This window comes from Rattus rattus, chromosome X (assembly GCF_011064425.1).
Source record: "Rattus rattus isolate New Zealand chromosome X, Rrattus_CSIRO_v1, whole genome shotgun sequence".
NCBI lineage: Eukaryota > Metazoa > Chordata > Mammalia > Rodentia > Muridae > Rattus > Rattus rattus.
Genome location: NC_046172.1, coordinates 60,691,897 through 60,711,177, shown reverse-complemented (window position 1 = coordinate 60,711,177; position 19,281 = coordinate 60,691,897). Strand labels below are relative to the sequence as shown.

Sequence of the window (19,281 nt, the reverse complement as noted above, 5' to 3'; positions counted from 1 at the left end):
GTGTCATTGCTTGCGGTTTTGATCTCTTACATTCTGATTCGTGTAAGAGGGAATCCATGGGTCACTTGGATTTACATTTCCCTGATGAATAAGGAACTGAAGGGGAGGACAACTCCTTAGGGAGGCCAGTAGTGTCACTCACCACAAGCCCTGGACGCCCCAGAGATTAAGACTCCAATCAAAAAGCAAACACCAGGGTGCTTTGAGGCCCCTGGCACATTTGTCGCAGAACACTGCCTTGTCTGGCCTCAGTGGGAGAGGATTGCCTAATTCTGTAGAGCGGTGATACCTCAGGAGGGGCGTTGCCCACAACTCCACCTCTCAGAGAGAAAGGGAATTCAGGATTAGGGAAGAATTCTGTGAGGGCTGACCAAGAGGTAGGCACAATTTTGGAAATATATCAAGAAAATAATCAATTAATAATAAAAAATTAGGAAGCACAATGTGTTAAGCATAGCCAGTCCTTGCCCTGATAATTCTTAGGCCTAGTCATGATATTGCTGGCCTTCACCGAGTGTTAGTTGGGAGCTCTCTGTAGATACAGTGGATTCAGTTTCGTGATCTGTCTGACTCTGACTTTAACATATCCTAACAGTAGGGTCCACCACAGCCAGCCAAGACCTACATCCATTCCACACATCAGTGAATCATAAAGACCTGTGTCCCTGTCCATTTGTGCTAAACAATCAGTCACACTGAATGGAAACTGACTCCACACGTTCCTGAGTTTGCTTATCATGGCGAAGGAAGTGAGATCTATCTACTATCCTTCAATGTTAGGACCCCAAACTTTCTGTTGCATGTGGGTGGAGAGCAGCCTCCAGGGAGAGCCATTTTTCTGTCTTCATACAGGTACGTCCTGTCTCAGCCACATGCAGACTCCTTCAGATCTTCTAGAAGTGTGACACCCATGTGGCATACAAAAGGAGTTAGTTTCCGGAGTACGAAAAGCCATTCATCTCATTGTGTTTTGAAGGTTGATGTTCCGTTCCCTCTGATGTTTTTATCCCTTTGTCCCTGGCCCTGTTTTTCACAGTCCATTCAGCAGACAAGTCCTTGCTGGCCAAGAACTTGATACATTCTCTGGACTCCTTTGAGCCTTGGGATTCCTCCCTGACTTGCATATCTGTTTCCAGTCCTCTCCTCCTTACTCCTCCAAGTCCGTTCTAATCAATAGTTTGTACCAGCACAGTACACCAAGACCCATAATAAACAGGGTTATTGAAAATGGTGTGTATAAATCCTCTAGCTTAAGACTTAGGGAAAAAAGAATTTGCACTGTGCAAATTGCAGTTACTGAAACATATCACATTCACTTCTCAGTTGAATATTTCCAGTTTCCAGTTCCATCCTCATGTTGGCGAATTCCGTGAGCATACAGAGAGGCTCTTCCTGGTCTCCTGAACGGCCCATAAGTTCTCCATGTCTAACACCCCAGGTCCACCATGGATCTGTAACCAAACTCCAGGTTTCTCTTCCATGGGTTGGTGGAAGCCAAGAGGTACCACATGGAAACCCACAGGCAGAAACTGTCTCAAAGAGACCCTGTGAATCCTTGACCTGAAAGTCTTCTTCTCCTTCATGTGCTCAACAGACCAGTAGGCATTTTGTTTCATAAATGGTGTCTATTCATTTTACACAGAACTGAGTTTCATGCAGACAATATCATGCAAGTGTATGAATAACCCACCACAACCACTTACTCTCGCATTGTTCCCTCCTCACTGATGGCAAGCCCCAAGTTCTTTCTAGACTGCTTCCATTCTACTTGGATAGTATCATCTACATATCTATGATTTTATGTAACTATATAAAACCCGTGATCCTCAGATGGAAAAAACATGCAAGATTTGTTGGCCAGATTGAATTCACTTAAAAATGTACATGGCAATTGCAGAAGAGCAGTGTTACTTACCCACCTGGCTGTGGAGAATTTCATGGCAAATGAATGACTGACTTAGTGTCAGACCTGAACCTCTGAAATTGCTAGATGCAGATATCACCACAGATGAGGAGTTCCTGTAAAGCCCTGGCCTTCTTTACCAATTTGATCAACAGCAAAGAGCAGCCAATCCACTAACAAGGCAGCGTGCAGAATGGGAGAAAATGTTCACTAACCGCATCTGTCAGAAGATCCACATCTAGTGTTGAGTCTTGAAAAAGGCCCCAATCCAGGGGAACTCTCCATGGTACTGGCCTTTGAGGATGCCCTGGCATCGCCTGCAGCAATGTGGGCTAAAAGCTTGCTAGAACATGGTGCTTGTTCCTGAGGTCTTAACACCCGAGACCCATAACATTGGTGTCAGAAGCAGATGCTTGCTTTGTTGTAGCTCTTGTGGAAAGTGTTGTGGATAGTGTAGCTCTTGAACTCATAATGTTCTACCTCAGTGTCTCTATCACTGAGGATACAAGCCTGGCGCAAGACGGCCAATGCATGATTTTGATCTGCAGTAGGAGGAGAAAGATTTTTCAGCTGCACGATATGTAACCAACTTTGAAGGAGAGGAATCCTTGATGAACATTGCTCACAAGATGATCTATACAAGTGTATAGGGCCAGCTAACCAGCTTTACTCTGTGTGTGTGTGTGTGTGTGTGTGTGTGTGTGTGTGTGTGTGTGTGAGAGAGAGAGAGAGAGAGAGAGAGAGAGAGAGAGAGAGAGAGAGAGAGATCCAAGTGCTATGCAAGTGCCGGGCCCATGCTGACTCTTGCCATTGTTAGCTGTGCCCCTCAACTATTTCCTCTCAGCTGTGGATGGACAACACATGCAATATAACCTAAGCCTGGCATTTTGGCACATGCCTGCCATCTCATTAGAGGAGACTGAGGCTGGAGCAGTGTAAGTTTTAGGATAGTGTGATATCCATCATGAGTTTCATGTCAGTGTCTTAGCTACTTCTGTATTGTTCTGAAGAGACACCATGAGCAAAGCAACTAGGTAAAGAAAATGGTGTTTGGCTGGGGGGTTGTTTACTGATTCAGAATTTGTCATGAAAGCCATGGCCGGAAGCATAGCAGTAGGCAGATAGACACAGTGCTTAGCAGGCAGGAGACAGCCATGTTGCTCGAGTAGTAGCTGTGAGCTAAGTGTTTGAGAAAGTAAGCATGCAGAGAGAGGGTGAGCCAGTCGCCTGCAATGCTGTGGGCTCTTGAAACCTCAAAGCCACTCCCAGTGACACACATATTAAAACAAGGCCATACCTGCTGGATATAGTGAGAATTTAGGTAAAAAGGAAAAACACTCCCCACTCACAAGGCAATGACCAACCAAAGCTCTGGAAACTTTCACTGCCAGCTTTCACAGCCCACTGTTGTAAAAACTCCAATCTACTGTCCTTATAACTTTATAAGTGTCTGACTTCCACCACACCCCAAGAGACAAAACATCCCAGAATTGCCCTGAGGATGGGGTGCGCTGGACAGGACCCTGTGTGAGCCTCAAGATGTATGGGGTAGGGGTATCAAGAGATTCACATTGGCCTTACCATTATTTAGTACCTGCCTCCCCAGGTCCATTCCTCTAACTCAGGTCTTCACTGTAGCCACAAGTGTTGAATGGGTGGAGAGCCATGTCGTCTCAGCTGAGGTGAAAAATTTGTGCTGTCCCTCAGACAACCATTTAGGCAGCACAGAATCCTCCAAGTGCTAGGTCTCTGTCCTCTAGATACTGTGAATGTTGGTAGGACTTCATGTGGGCATCAAGGTATGATAAATATCAAAAATATAAGGAAGAAACTGAACTCAGTAGCAAAATAAACCCACAGACATCCATGCTTACAAATGGACAAAGGATCCGGTTGTAGTTGCACATGCCAGTAGCATTTGTTGCAGGAAGCAGAGGCAGGAGGATCACACATGTACAAAGGACCTGATTAGACATTGGTGAAAGGAGATACAAAAGGCCAACAGATATAGACAAAAGTTTTCAGCAATAATCATTAGGAAAACATGAGTGAAATTCAAAGTGAGATGTCCACTCACCTTTGCATTACCATATTGGCAGATTTGGGAATTAGGGTCAACGAGGAGCAAATTCCCCCATTCAGCACAGCAACTATTGAAGAAAACACCATGCACACATCTCAAAACATTAAAATGTGAACCACCTTGCATTCTAGCTGCACCCAGATTGGTGGTGTGTCCAAAGGAAATACCATTAATCACTGCAAGTCTTTCTGCATTCCCATGCCGGGGTAAGAATCACCACCAACACCTGTTTTAGGGACATAAGCTCAATGTCTGTTAGAGGACAAATAGATCACCAGTATAGTTGGATCTGAGTGTGGGGAGGCAAATCCTCCAATGCCAGGCACCTTGGAGGCTGATTCAGAGGGAGGAAGGCTTGCATGTGTTAGAGAGTGAGTTTAAGTACAACGTGCTGAAATGTAGTAGACAACGTCAAATTTCTTCCTACTGTAAAGATGGGCTAGGATATAGCCAAGCAGGACAACGCCTACTTACCATGTGAAAAGCCTAATGTACAAACCACAGCGTCTTTAAAAAATACCCTTTCTCAGACACAGAGTCATATGTGCACACACACACACACAAAACACCATTTAGCTACCAATAGAGAGAAATACCGGCAGGGCTTTCAGTTGGCTCTTGTTCACTAACATGGGTGAAGTAGGACTAAGGTGCACCGAGACTTAAAAAAGAAGGATGTGTTTCCTGCTTTCTCAGAGGTAAAGTGAGAGGCCAGTGGTTGCCATTGTCTGGGAGGTACAGATGGCCAAAGGGAAGAGGCCCGTTGACAGACACACACTTATTTTTTTGTATAAGAATATAATGTAGACTTCGGTGCTCGTGGTTAAGAGTATTCATAGCTGAAGATTGTATATGTGCTGTATATGCTCTATGAAGTACATAATAAATAGGCTGTGTTAGCTGTTTGTAACTTTTAAAACACATCGTTCCATTATGATACAACATTGCAAGTTTAAATCTGTATCAAACACTTACATTCATCATATATTTAAGACTTCCCTGTGCCCTTGAAACCAGCAAGGTAGAAATCCTGAGTGTTTTCACCACAAAGGAATAATGGTTACTCTGGGCGACGACCGATGTGCTTTTTAGCTTGATGGTAGTCATTTCACAATGTTTCATATACTTTTAAATCCTAATTGCATACAATTTTTATTTTGAGCTTTTTTTGAGAACGCTGGGGTGAACACATGCATACAGCTATGAGATCCCAGGCTTAAAACTCCACATGCTCTGGGCCTGAGAAGAGTCAACACTCACACTGGACCATGTCCTGGGTCCTGGCTTAGAACAAACGTTTAATTGGTGAGTGTACAAGAATCACTTGTGAGAGCCCAGGGTGGCTGACGAAAGTATCTTCTCCTGTGAAGTTGTGACTCTGTAGCTGTGTACAGAGCCGGAGGCAAGAGACAGGCTTGTCAGTGCCTAGAGCAATCGTTCTCAACCTTCCAAATGCAGTGATACCCCAACAAAAATATTATTTCATTGTCACTTCAGAACTTAAGTTTCTACTGTTGTGAGTCGTAGTGAAAATATCTGATGTTCAGGATATCAATATGCAACCCCCATGGGGGTTGAGAACCAATGGCTGAGAACCATCGTCCTAGAAGGACTTGGATAGGTGAATGTAGCAAGGGTGAGATCAGTGGCAGAGGTACATCATTTGGGAGACAAAAATGTCCTGATATTGCTGAATGACACCAGTGAGTGTCTTGTGGTCAGTGGGGAGATTGTACTTCTGTGGCCATCGTAAACTTGAGTCTAGTGAGTGCTGGGCAGAGGGGGTATGGAATGAGAGGACGAGTGTTTGCGAGGGTTCCTCATAGTTCAATCCAGCTGCATTTGTCCTACCTGAGTCCTAGTGTCTCTACTGAGTCCAACCACATTTCACTAAATATTTCTATAGACATCCAGTGTTTACTCTCCCTCTCTCTCTCTCTCTCTCTCTCTCTCTCTCTCTCTCTCTCTCTCTCTCTCTCTCTCTCACACACACACACACACACACACACATACACACACACAGAGGAAGACAGTCACTCACATGAACATGCATAGGTTTATAAAGTAAGATTGCATAACCACCGGGCAGACTACCTGTGTGCTGGGAATTGAAAATTCTATGCTTCCTTTGGGATGGTGGACCTCAGGTTCAACTATGACTTGATAAGTGATGGTATAGTGCTCAACCTCCCAATGAGGTTGGACTGATTTATTTACCTTTTTGTCAACGTGACATAAGCTAGGGTCATCTGGCAGGAGGAAAGCGCAGTTGGGGAAATCTTTGTGTCAGACTGGCATGCATATGTTCTTGATTAACCAGTGATGGTGGAAAGCCCAGTCTACTGGGGCAGGGCTATCCCTAGGCCAGTGGCCTTGTGTTTTGTAAGAAAATAGGCTGAACGAGCCAGGAAAACTAGGCAGTAATCAGCCTTGCTCTATAAACTCTGCTTCAGTTCCTGCCTTGAGTTCCTGTCTTCCTCGGTCACTTAAGAATAGGACCCTAAATTGTGGGATGAAACAGGCCCTTTCCTACCCAGATAGCTTTAGGTCCATGGTGTTATTCACAACAATAGGAAACCAGCTATCATAGGGCCCAAGGGAGTAGACTGATGACTGTTGAGGACAGATGATGCTCAGAGCATCAAATGTGCCATAGACAGCCACTGGGATGAACAAAGTGGTAATGACCAGCCTTCACTGTGGATCTGACTGTATTGTGAATCAACTGGGAGACATAACTCCGCATATGTCTATGAAGATATTTCTGGAACCACTGTCCTGAGGAGAGGTGGACGGTTTATGAGTGTGGACCATGTCCTTACATGGACTGTGTTTCAGGGTTCAATAAAAGGGGAAATAGAAATCCCAGTGTCCCCTGCTCAATGAGGTTCATTTTTCCCAGTTGTGAAAACTGGGAAAGTTTCCTGCTCCTGCCACAGTGAATTCTGCTTACACACTCTCCTCCAGGATGAATTGTACCTTCTTAAAATAAGTATTTATTTCAAGTATATGAGAATGCTGCAGATGTTCTCAGACAAACTAGAAGAGGGCTCTGAGCCCTTTACAGGTGGTTGTGAGCACCAGATGGTTGGTGGGATTGAAATTAGGACCTCTAATAGCAGTTAGTGCTCTTAACCCCTGAGCCATCTCTCCTGCCCCAGGTGTGTACCTTTCACTCAGTGAGCCGAGATACAGACTTTGTGAGTTATTTTTGAAAGCAATGACGTTTGTGAGCAAATGGGCTTTGGGACTAGTTGGCTAGTCCCTCCCTCTGCATTTCGCCCTGGCTGTTCTACAGGAATTGAAAACAAGGGTTTGGGATTTGAAAAGCTGCTCTCTGCTCTTACACCACCTCTGAGAGGGTCCTCCCTCTCCCAGGAAGAAAGGAGGAGGGTCAGCTGGCCTCAGCCAAGCATATTTTAATTCACTAGTTTCAAGTGTACAGGAGACTATGTTTTTTAAAGGGGGAAACCTTTTTGGGTGTTTCTATAGGCCGTTTATGTTCTCTTACAGGGAAAATACACTCCATAGTTCAGTAAAACTGCCTGCTTTTACCTCAGGGTAAAAAGAGCAGCTGTGCTCTGTCCTCCCTTCCAGCTTTGCCCTGAGGAAACTCTGTTGCAGTAACTTCCAAGGTCACCAGGAAGTGAAGAAACCGTCATTATATGGAGAGCAGCCTTGCTTAGTTGGGGCAAGGTTACCTCTTGTGTGGGTCTCTGGTCTTGAGGAGCTGTGATTGGGGGGGGGATACTGTTTGTGAGCATGATTTTTAAAGCCCCTTAAGTGTCTCTGTAGATTCTTTATGTGTGTGTGCCCCACCCCCTTCACAACCACTGCTCAAGATGTTCAGCTATGAAGCTTTCTTAGAGGACAAGGGTCCTTGCTGTATGGCAGGCTCTGGGAAGAGCTGTCATCTGTGAGGAAAAACACTCGAGTGGAGACTGCATTGTAACAAATGCCCCTGCCCAGAGCAAGCATCATTGATTCAAGGAGGGAACACAATCGCTTTGGGGGCAGGTAGAATGATTCTATCTCTCCCCTCTCAGATATTCCCACCCGCATCACCGAAACATCATCCCCAACACTTCTTAAGTTGACGTGAGTACGAAATGTTAAAGAAATTTCACAAAGCCAAAGAACATTGGAAAGTATGCCAGCATTTATTTCAACATCACGGGGCAGGATTCTTCGGAGAGCAGGGACCTGAGGTGCCGGAGGTCTTGATCACTGTGCATGGGTCCCTGTCTGGGACTCCCGTGGTCTCAGCCTCGGCTTGATCGGTGTACTCTCCTGAGGAGAAAACAGAGGTAGACGCTTATTAGACCTGCTGGAACTGAGAAGAGGACTCGGGATCTGTGTGGGGGAGAGCAAGGGAGACAGCCTGGCAAGCTGCGAGTGGAGAGAGAGGCAAGGGCTGGCTGGGGTCCTCACCTGAAGAACTTGGACATGCTTGCCAGGGCTCTCTGGAAGCGGCCCCTCCATCTCCTTCGCAGAGAAGCAGGCTCCCTGGTCCCTCTTGGGCTGTTGGATGAGTTCTCCATGGTATGAGCATAGACCACACCGTCCTGGGAGAATTGTATTGGGTTTCTCCCAATCTGAAAGTTAGAGTTAAGGTGGCACTCAGTCCCAACATGGCTGCTGTCCACAACCACCTTCAGGTACTGTGTTGTGCATCCGCACAGCTGTTGGAGATGTGGAGGAAGGGGAAGAGGGGCTACCTGTCCTGTTCAGCCCCCAGCCCCCATTGAGGCTCTTCCAGCCCACATACTATGAGACGTACCAACTCAGGAGGTGGACAGAAGGGCCCGAAGATCATGCTTCCAACAGCCTCTCTGATGGCTCCAGGCACACCTCACTCCAGGACTTCTACTCACGGGTCTGCTGAGCTACCCTCTACGCTGGGTGTGCAGTGTCTGGCCTGCCCCCTGTGTAGCTCAAACCCGCCCTCTTCCTAGCCCAAACCCCGCCTTCTTCATAGCTCTCAGCTCCTCTCATTGCCCGGTTCCTCCCTCTTTCAGCCTAGAACACTGTGCTCAACCAGTAGATACATTTCTGGTGTGTGGCCTGTGTCCTAAATCCCTCCCCTCCGAACTTTCTTGTTACTTGTCTGTCTTTCCTTCTTCACTCTGGTCAGCTCAGCAGCCTGAACACACGTTCCACTGGCTGAACTGAAAATGCAGAGGCCTTCGGGTTCAGGGTGAGTGGTCCTTCTGTGGGGTGCTCTTGAGGCCTGTTTGTGGTCTCCTCATCTAATTAGGACTATGATGTTTCTCATGGCTCTCAGGATGTTCTGTGTCCAAATGCTTTCTAAAAGCCTGGAGTTCGTGCTGGGCATGGCGCCCTGAGGCCTGAGGGACTCGTCTCTAGCCTTCCTCCCTGAGGGGATTGCAATCTATAGGTTGCGTACTTAATTGCTCCCATGTGACTCCTTCTGGTGGAAGGTGGGGGTGGTGGATATATTTTGGGGCCTGCGAGGTTTCTCCAATGGGCTGGGCAGTCGTCATGATCCAGACAAAGGTTTTTAAAGTTAGCAGTTTAAACGTAAATCTATGACTCCATTTGAGTTACCTCCTTTTGAGCCATCGGAACAATTGAGGTCTATTTGCTTTTTAAAAAAATTTTCTTTGGGGGCATCTCCTTATCTCAGAGGTTTTGCAGTGTTGTTTGTGGTATTCCTTTGAATTCACTGGTGTGTACGTTCAGTCCCATGGTGACTCCATGCTGTGGCGCTTACCACCGTATTGTACACTAATTTTTATTTCTGGAGTTCACTCCTCCATCTTTGTCCTCCTCCAGTGTCGTCAGCCATTTTGGGTCCTACACATTGCCATAGAACTTTGAGTGATAACTTTTATTTTGTTAATGATTTCAGCGAGGGACTGTCCTGACCTTTTGATGAGCTTCATACTTTCTCTTATTTTAATTTTTCTCAGCCAGATTTTAATAGTTTTCTCTCATTGAGTCTTTTAGTGATTGGGCCAACATTCCCAGCAGATACGTCGTCTATTTTACTGTTATGGTACATGTGATTAAAAACTCTGTTTTCATTTGTTCATTTCTACTTTATTGACCTAGAGTCGGTTTTGTCCTACTATCATATTTTCTAGCTTTGCTAAAATCATTTGTGACCACCAGGACATGACTCTTCTAAAGTATGGAGTATTTCTTATGTAAAACATTATTAAAAATTAATCTTTGCAAATTTCATGCATATATTTTATCACATTATTTCCCACTCCAATTCCTCCCAAATTCCCCTTCCCGAATATAGTATTTTAATTTGTCATTTTCAATCTCTATGCCTTTATTTACATTTTGTGTTGTTGATCCAGCTACAGTATAAAATATAGTGCTGTATGCATATGGCGAGAATCTGGAGATATATTTAGCCACATTTCTAAGGTATTGACAGGAACATCCTGTCTTTCTATTATCATGTGTTTTCTGTCACACATACAACCTACATCATATATCAAGAAAAGTGAGAGTATTTCAGAGATGAAGGGAATGTAAACTGTTTAAAAGAAGGGTAACAGAAAAATAGCAACAAATTTCATATGTTTTGTTCATGTGGAATCAACTTTCAAGTGTAAATGTGTTTAAGGGTGTATATGACATGAAAGTACAAAGGGGACCATTTTATTCGAAGAAAGAAGACTGGATGGAGAGGGATCAACAGCATAATAGGGATGAGTAGGAGCAATGTAAAATATTTCTTTGTGAAAATGGCATAATACTCATCATTTTATATGTTAACTAGAAATAAATTGGCAGTGAAATCATAGTAATTGAAAAGAATTAGCTTGTCAGTATCAAGCATTTGCAGCAGACTTTCTTTTTTGGCAGGTATACATTACTGAATTGAGAATATTCCCTTATACTCCCAAATTATCACACTTTTTTGTATTTGATTTATATAGTCTGTGGAATTTTTGTGTTATTAAATTGCCTTCTGTCTCACATCTTACTACCTACTCTTCTTCTTTTATCCCATTAGGACAGTAAAATTCATTCATGGGCTTCTCCTCCCCTCCCTCCCCCCCCCTCCCCTCCCCTCCCTTCCCTCCCTCCTTCTCCCTCTCTCCTCCCCTCCCCCTCTCCCCTCTCCTTCCCCTCCCCTCTCCTTCTCCCCGTCCCTTCTCCTCCCCTTCCTCTTCCCTTCCCCTCCCCTCCCCTTCCTTTCCCCCTCCCCTTCCCTCCTCCCCCTCCCCCCCTGTTCCTTCCTTCCTTTCCCTTCCTCTCCCTCCCTCCTCTCCCCTGCCCATCTTCCTCCTTCTTTTTCCTCTCTCTCTGTCTCTCTGTCTCTCTCTGTACCCCCACTCCCTCTCTTTCTCTCTCTCTAGGTTCTTACTGTGTGCTATCCTGGAGCTCACAGTACAGCCCAGTCTGGCCTGGCCTCCAACCTATGCAGATCCTCTTGCTGCAGCTCCCTGAGTGCTAATATTACAGGAATGTACCACCAGGCCAGCTTCATTTGTGGTATTTAAATGTTAAAATAGGGGCTAGAGTGATGGCTCAGAAGTAATGAACTCTTACAGGGATCAGAGTTCATTAACTAGAACTCCTATGGTGGTCTTAACTCCCTGCAACTGCAGTTCCAGGGAATATGATGCCTTCCTCTGACCTCTGCAGGCTCCAGGCATGGGGTACACATACATACATTCTTATTGCACATGCATACACTCATATAAACAAACAAACAAACAAATCTAAGAAAAATATAAAGGTAAAATGGCCTTGCACTCCTAGACTAAACTATGTTACGAATATTTTTCACATACTGATTCAAACCGCTAAAATTTCATGAGGGAGGTTTGTGTTATGTTCATGAGTAATGGTGGTTTATAACATTTCTTGTGCTTTTTAAATACCTGATGTTTTTATTGATTATTTGAAAATTTCATCCAATATATGTTGATCATATTTACCCCCAACTTTTACCCTTAACTCCTTCAGACCCACCCCTAGCTCCCCATCTCCCAACATTCCTACCTTTCCAACTTCTTGTCTTTTTTGTTGTTGTTAGATTTACTATTTATGTACATGGATGTGGAGCTTTATGCATGTGTGTGCTGATGCGCATGAAGGCCAGAAAAGTATGTTGGATCCCCTGCACTGTAGTTACAGGTTATGAACTTCCTATTGTGAATGCTGGGATTTGAACTTGGGCCCTCTGCAAAAGCAGCACATGCTGTTAACTGCTGATTTTTATCTCTAGTATTATTTAAAAAAAATACTGTTGATTCCAATTTGTGGTCTCCATATACCTCTGGGTATAGGGCCATTTACTGGATCATGGTGAACCTATGAGTAGTCACACCCTCAAGCATTGGACAAAGGTCAGGGATCTCTATGGAAGAGTTAGGCAAAGGATTGTAGGAAGTGAAGGAGATGTCATCCCCATAGGAAGACCAACAGTGTCAGCTAACCTGGACCCCCAATAGCTCCCAGAGACTGAGACAAAAAACAAAGAGCAGACATGGGCAAATTTAAAGGGCAAGTGGTACCATGTCCATTTAGTAAAATAGTAATAGTAGATTCACGTCTGGGACCTTTGAGCTCCCCAATCATAGGTTCTTGGCCACATTTTCAGTCCTTAAATCCAACTGGAAAGCAATTCTTCCCATACCATTTTTTTTCACTATTGTACTCAGGGACATCTCTTTCCATGGTGATCAGTGCAGTTCACAGGGTACACAGCTGGGTAAGAATGTTGACAACATGTTCCTTTCAGAAACTTGCTTAGTACCTTTCAGTAGTAGCAGAGAGTAAGCTTCCAGGGCAGTTTCCTATCTCACTACGAGTGTTGTGGACTAAGAGCATGGGTCATAATATCCCATGGTGGAAGTAAATGAATACAGGCCCAAAGGAAGACAATTAATAATGTGACAGAATGGAGTATAGTTATTGTTGAAGATTCAGGACTATTTATGCATGAAAGTGAATTGTGAGGAATGAAGGTAAGCAGGAAAAGTCATTATCATGTTGGGCTTTGGTGGATCTGTGAAGAGCTTTCCACACTTGGAAATTCTGGAAAGCAGACTACGTAATTAAGAAAATCTAGATCAAAGTTGAGGAAGCAATAGGAAAAGAAGGGAGTGAAAACTTATTTCAACAGTGAGCAGAGTGGAGAGAACAATTCTAGTCATTGAAAATGTAGCTTTCTAGGGGCAGAGTAAGTATCTGGAGGATAGGGGATCCAGGTGCTATTTGACCTCCACTACAGACGCTAAAGCCATGGAACACAAACGTACCTGATGTACCCAGCTGCGGTTCTGACTCCCCGCATGAGATCAGAGCTCCCCGGGGGAGCTTGAATTTGGCTCGAGAAGACATATAGGTCACTCTGACTATTTCTACAGCCACTGCATCACTATCCAAATCTGGGATCAAAAACATTTCTGCCTCTTTCAGGCCCACAAATGTCAGTGGTGCACCTTCTTGTGAGTATCATGTCTGGCACATTACTAATCTTGAGTCTTAAATCCTTCACTTCAGGGAACAGCATGGGCTCTTGCCTGCTGGGAGTGCCCCAAAGAAGGAGCAGGGTACACGACTGAAGAGGTCCCTGGATCAAGGAGTGATACAGAATATGGCCGTTCCATCTAAATTTCACAAGCATGCCAAGAGGTTGGCTGTTGAAGCAGAAAAACGCAGTGAGTGTCTTTGACTGGGGAAGGAACACAAGTTTAGGAGGAGGGAACATACGTAATTCTGTCAGCAACCCTGTTTTGAAATTGTAGTGTGACAGTTGGTAGTCATGCCTCTTATTGATATTAGGAATTAGACACTTTGAAGAAATGTCTGTTTAAGTCCTTATGTTTTCACGGAGGTAGATTTTTGTTGCTGAGTCAGTAAGTTTGTTGTTTTGGGGACACTATGTTGCTAGTTAACCCAAAGTGTTCTCATACAAGTGATCCTTCTGCATAGACTCCCTAGTGGCCATTCACTAGAAAAAGAAAGTTATCTCAGAGCTGGGAAAGATACATAATGTAACAAAGCCTCCAGGATGTGACTGGAATAGTTGGAATGATGAGGACAGTGATGTTCATCATTATGATACACTTATGCATCACATTTGGAATGGTGGGGACAATAAAGTTCATCTAAGCTATACCTGGTGTTTTGCAGTTGGGAAGGAGAGCAGTGTGCGCAAGCATGAGGCCAGGCCCCCAAAAACCCCACGGGAGGTAAGGAGACTCTGTTGCTTATGGGAGGTGCTTCCAGAAGCTACTCGCCAGTCCCCCTGTATTATGTCCTAATAACATGCATTCCATCACTAAATCTACCATGACCTCCCATGCGACCTTAGGTGTAACATCTTCCTGCATTTCAGTATGAAAAGGTGCCTCACCCCATCTTCAAGGTCTTCAAGTTCTGACATCGTGGGTTGATGTACTCATCCTTCAACATGCCCATCTCTCCTCTGGTCATGCTTGGTCTGGTACCCAAATTTCTACTGCTGTCTCTACTTCTGCAGGGAACTTCTCATGGCACTCTGATGAGCAACAAGCCACGCGAACATGCCATTCTGTCTTACACTCCAGTGACTTGGCAGCAGCAGTCTGTGATTTCTTTTTCTGCTGAGCAACACCATTCCTTTGTCAGGCCCAAAAGGTGAGTTGAATGAGGATGAAGAGCCAGAAAGGTCTCATAGTATTCCATGCTCAACACTGCAGTTGATGCCATGGAAGGCGAAAGAAGAAAGAGGACAAGGAAGAAGGAAAGCAGTGGGTGAAGGAGGCAGCACCTCGGAAGGAGAAGTGAAGGGAGGGACACTCTCAGCCTTGACAAGTTCTAATCTTGAGAGTTTGGGTCACTGATGTCATTTACCGAAGAATATGGTCTCTAGTAATCATTCTAGGCAACCAGTATACATTTATGACACTGACAACAGGGTTAGAAGAAGGCCTACCACACAGTAAACCTCCACTAGTGGACTCTTACTCTGTAGTACAATAGATGGATATGGGAGACAATTCTGTTGGGAGGTGAGGTCATGATGGACATGGGCCATAGAGGCCCAGAGGAAGGCTGAAAGCCAGCAGAGAGAACTTCCTAGAGAAACTCCTGGCTTGTCCTTCATGACCAGTGAAGACTGGGTAAAATGGAAGCAAGAATCAGTCCTTGAACAAGGAGGGTACTCACACCTTTCCAGATGCTTTGAAGATTAGAGCATAGTCACTTTGAAGCCTTCATCTTCTTCAAGGTAGCTCTGGGAGGAAAGATGAGGTATGAATTAGTGTCTCGAGAAAAATAGAAAAGTTTTAAAAGGAAACAGGCTAAGAGGGTGCCAAGGTGAAACACACCAACATTTTCAAAGCCATTCAGATTTGCCCAGCCAGATTTCCAAACCCCTGGTCCTCCAAGTGTTCTGGTAGGAGCTGTCCACCAGAGAGAGTGTTTAATCCCCTGGCCTCTCGTCTCCTTGTTTCCAGATACTCAAGTGTGATCGTGCAAAACCGTGCCATCTCTGGGCCTCTTCTACTGCAGCCACAGGTCCTGGCAAAGTAGTGGGGTCCAGGTCCCCTGGAGGGAATGAGCTTAGTGGATGGGAAGAGTAGAAGCCGTGGGGGGTGTCACTGGGAGGAGCTGGGCACTTAGAGGGGGCGCTTGTGCTGGTGGGAGGAGGTGTGGTTGCCCAGCTGTCATTCTCTAATGTCATTTCCTTTGCAGGTCCCTAATGTCAACAAGCAGGATTCTGTTGCTGCTGCCTTAGAGTGGCAGAGGAAGCTGGAGGCTGCTGAGGCTCTGTTGGCTCTGAGGAACACTCCTCTGCCTCCTCCTAACTTTGCCTCTGTACAACCGCTTGGCAACATGCCAAATAGCTGCCTTCCTGAACATGGACCACAAGGTGGAGAGAGTTGGGAAGTTGGAGGGGTTGTGGTAATGTAGTTGGACCTGGGACCTTTGAGTTTGAACTGTCTTCTCTCTGACACTTTAGTTCCTCAGTCTGTCTTAGGAGATGGTATTCCAGGGGCTGCTCAGTGGACCTTAAGTTAGCAACTGTTGCTCAACAACAAATGGCCAGTGCCTAACCTCAACAAAAAAACACACAAAAAACAAAAACAAAAAACCAAAAACAACAAAACTGACAACCTACCACCATCACCATCACAACAACAACTAAGAAGCCCAGTAGACTAAGGCTCCCAACGTGGCCAGGTCTTATCTGAGTTCAAGAGCATATTAAATAGAGGGAATAGACTTAGACATGTGACTCCCAGCCCAGGTCAGCATTCCCTGTTCACTGCAGACTGAAGAGGCCTGGGAGGTCATGCACAGGAAGGAATGGTCTGAAAGGGAACGAGGGCGTGGGGATGGATGACCTCAGAGCAATTTGATGTATAGATATGGAGGCTGCGTGCCTTCCAGTCATGAGCTCAGAGGAGAATTCCATAGCTGTGGAGGCTGGGAAGGAAGGCCGAGCCCTGATGACAAAACCAAAGCAAACCAAAGCAAACCAGATCAAACCAGACCAAACCAGAACAAACCAAACAACAAGGAAGAACAACCTGATGAAGGGCGTTAGTGGGGAGCCACTGTGGGTGGTCGACACACTAGAATGAAGAGCAATGAAGGAAAATTGACCCTGTGCTTCTCACAGAGGTCTGGGAGAAATGGTGACAGAGGCTGGGCCAGAAAATCTAGGGGAGGAGTGTAAGGAGGGGCAGAACTTCCCCTACCCAGTGAGGATCATATCTACAGACCCCAGATTTGACAAAGTGGTATTTTGGTGACTGTGACGGAAAAATGGTGGAGCCCAGATCAGAGATAAGGGGATGTGTCTGTTCCCGGATGCAGGGACAAACCTTAGGTTGGGTGCGTCACCAAAGTGGGAGGGTCTGCCGGGTGACGACACGTATGTGACTTGGCTCTGGCCTCTCCTTTTGTGTTTTCAGGTTCTGCTGGAGAGAAGGGGCTGCAGCCTCCTAGCCGCCAACCACCACGCTCACGGGCTGCCAACTCCGTCTCTCTGACTGGAAGTCTGGAGTGCATGTCCTTCTTCACCTAAGAGACCAGAGCGGGAGGTCTCACTACAGCACTGCCTATTTAGTATCCTGTTTCATATCGAAAGTGACAAGTGTTTTTAAATATTTTTATTTTTTGCAATGAGATCTCACACAGTAAGCCTGGCCTTGGATTCAGTACACAGCTGACGATGATTTTGAACTCCTGATTTTTTCTCCACCTCTCAAGTGCTCAGATTATAGGCATGTTTTACCATGCCTGGCTTTCTAAAAATTATCATTAAGTTTTCAGGAGTTTTGTAAGCTTCCAGACCCTTTTACTTGAGTAAGGTTTGACATTGCACGCCTCTCTCTCTCTCTCTGTTATTCCTTTGGAATAATTGCATTCTGTGGCTCGTAGAGAAAAAACAGTATTGTGTGCTCTAATGTGACCAATCACTGGGATTCCGAGTGGGCTCGGATGCCAGCATTTTCATTTGTCCTGTGATTGTTCACTTACTGGCACACCATGTAATCATTCATGCGGAATCACCAAGACTTTCCAATGTGTCCAGGCATGTGTAGAGGGGCAAATAATAAACATGTGCTGTAGGCTCTGAAAAATGTGAGTCGTTTTTTAAAACACCATAAGACAAATATCAAGGAGGGTTGTGACCTCCACCAAGTTTGCAAGTCGACAAATCATTTATTTTTTCATTAACTATTGAATGAAACTTCCAACGTCGATGCAGAGGCATCGGGTAGAAGGCTTTCGCAAAAGCGCCCTTTATTTGTTTCCCAGGGTAACGCACAGAAAGATTGACAGGAACGTTTTAAAGCCAGACTATTCCAGGTCTTCTGTTAATGTTCCAAGCAGGTGAACTGCGGGCCCCACCAGGCAGACAGCCAACGAGCTGGCCACAGCTCGATGTAGACATTTTAGTGTCCTTTTACTTCTGTCCTTTCTTCACTGCCTTGTTAAAAAAAATCAGGATCTCACTGTGGAGTTCCAGCTGACCATGAGATCACTCTGTACCTCAGGCTCACCTCCAAGGATCTTACCGTGATCTTTCTGACTTAGACTCTCATGGCTAAGATTGCAGACATGATTTACCCTGTCTGGCTTGCTGCTTGTTCTTGTGATGACACGTGTTTGAAGGTGACGCTATCCTACACCACAATTCCTTTCTTTTCTGAGGCTCTGAGAAGTCAGGCTTCTTACATTCCCTGTCTGCTGGCCGAGACGCCAGCCTGTGAAATAACCGAGGATTTGGAGAATTAAGCTGGGCTGACGTCCATCACATACCTTCTTTCTTCCTTTCATTCCAAAGTTTGTGATCCTCCAGTGACAGACGAATGTGTCCCCATGTGCCTGCAGTGGTATGACGTCAAAGCCACACCTTGTTTCCACAGTTAAGTTAAAGGGGAAATGTATTTTGGTAGAAGAACATAGCATAAGAAGAGGAGGGAAGACAGAGGAATAACACAATAGACATTTGGGGAAAGTAAGAGACTGATATCCCTGGACCCTTTGATTTTTTCGAGGCCTGGCGTCCTTGTATCAGAGGTCTTCAGATCTGACAATCTCCCGTCCAAGGGTTTCATAATGAGTCTCTATCTGGAATATTTTAATTCTCTTTGTATACCTGTGTAAATTTTCAGTGACTTTTGGCTATGTCTCCCCTTGTCGTGTCCGGTCAGAGTTCACAGGTTTAAAACCTCACGTCTGTTCTGTTTTGACCCTCATACGTTTTTGACTCTCGTATGTTACATGGCGTCCATGGTTAGGTCTGACCATATCCATCATTTCAGAGCATCGTTAGTTTCTATTTGAACAGGAAGTGTTGAGGTAAAACCATCTCTGCTGTCATACAGGCCGAACACAAGCTTTCTAGGGGAAAGGGAGTTCAAGGTGGTAAATTCTCTATGCCCCTCACTTGCTGAATTCACAGTTCCAGCCAATGAACTCCCAAGCTGAGAGATGTTTTTAAATTCAGACTTCCAGAGTAACTACTATATAAATATGAATAATAGTGAGAAGTTGAAAATAAATAGGGATTGATGAATTTTGACTACACGTTTCTTAATTTACGGTATAGCGGACATGGCGGTGACCTTATATAATTTAGATTATAGTGATTGCCTGCATGTAGGAATGACTCTCGAGTGACTTAAAGGTTATTAATTGACTGTTGTGGTCCAGGAAGAGCCTATCCCACCTTTCCCCACAAGGTGAACTCAAAGGAGATCCAATTAACATTCTGCTGCCAAAAAGGCAAAGAACAGACTATAGCCTCTGGGAAAATAGTATTTTTATAACAAAAACATTTTTGGGAAATATTGAG

General features: G+C 45.0%; 1 protein-coding gene across 1 annotated transcript; it reads left to right on the top strand.

The window, feature by feature from the left end:
* Positions 1–8,617: 8,617 nt before the first annotated feature.
* Positions 8,618–17,050, top strand: LOC116887932 (doublesex- and mab-3-related transcription factor C1-like). The gene is given in 9 exon segments (XM_032889395.1): positions 8,618–8,644; positions 13,327–13,375; positions 13,378–13,429; positions 13,485–13,642; positions 14,118–14,176; positions 14,467–14,603; positions 15,425–15,485; positions 15,663–15,840; positions 16,889–17,050. Coding segments are annotated over 9 exon segments (834 nt in total). The 3' UTR covers positions 17,002–17,050.
* Positions 17,051–19,281: the final 2,231 nt, after the last annotated feature.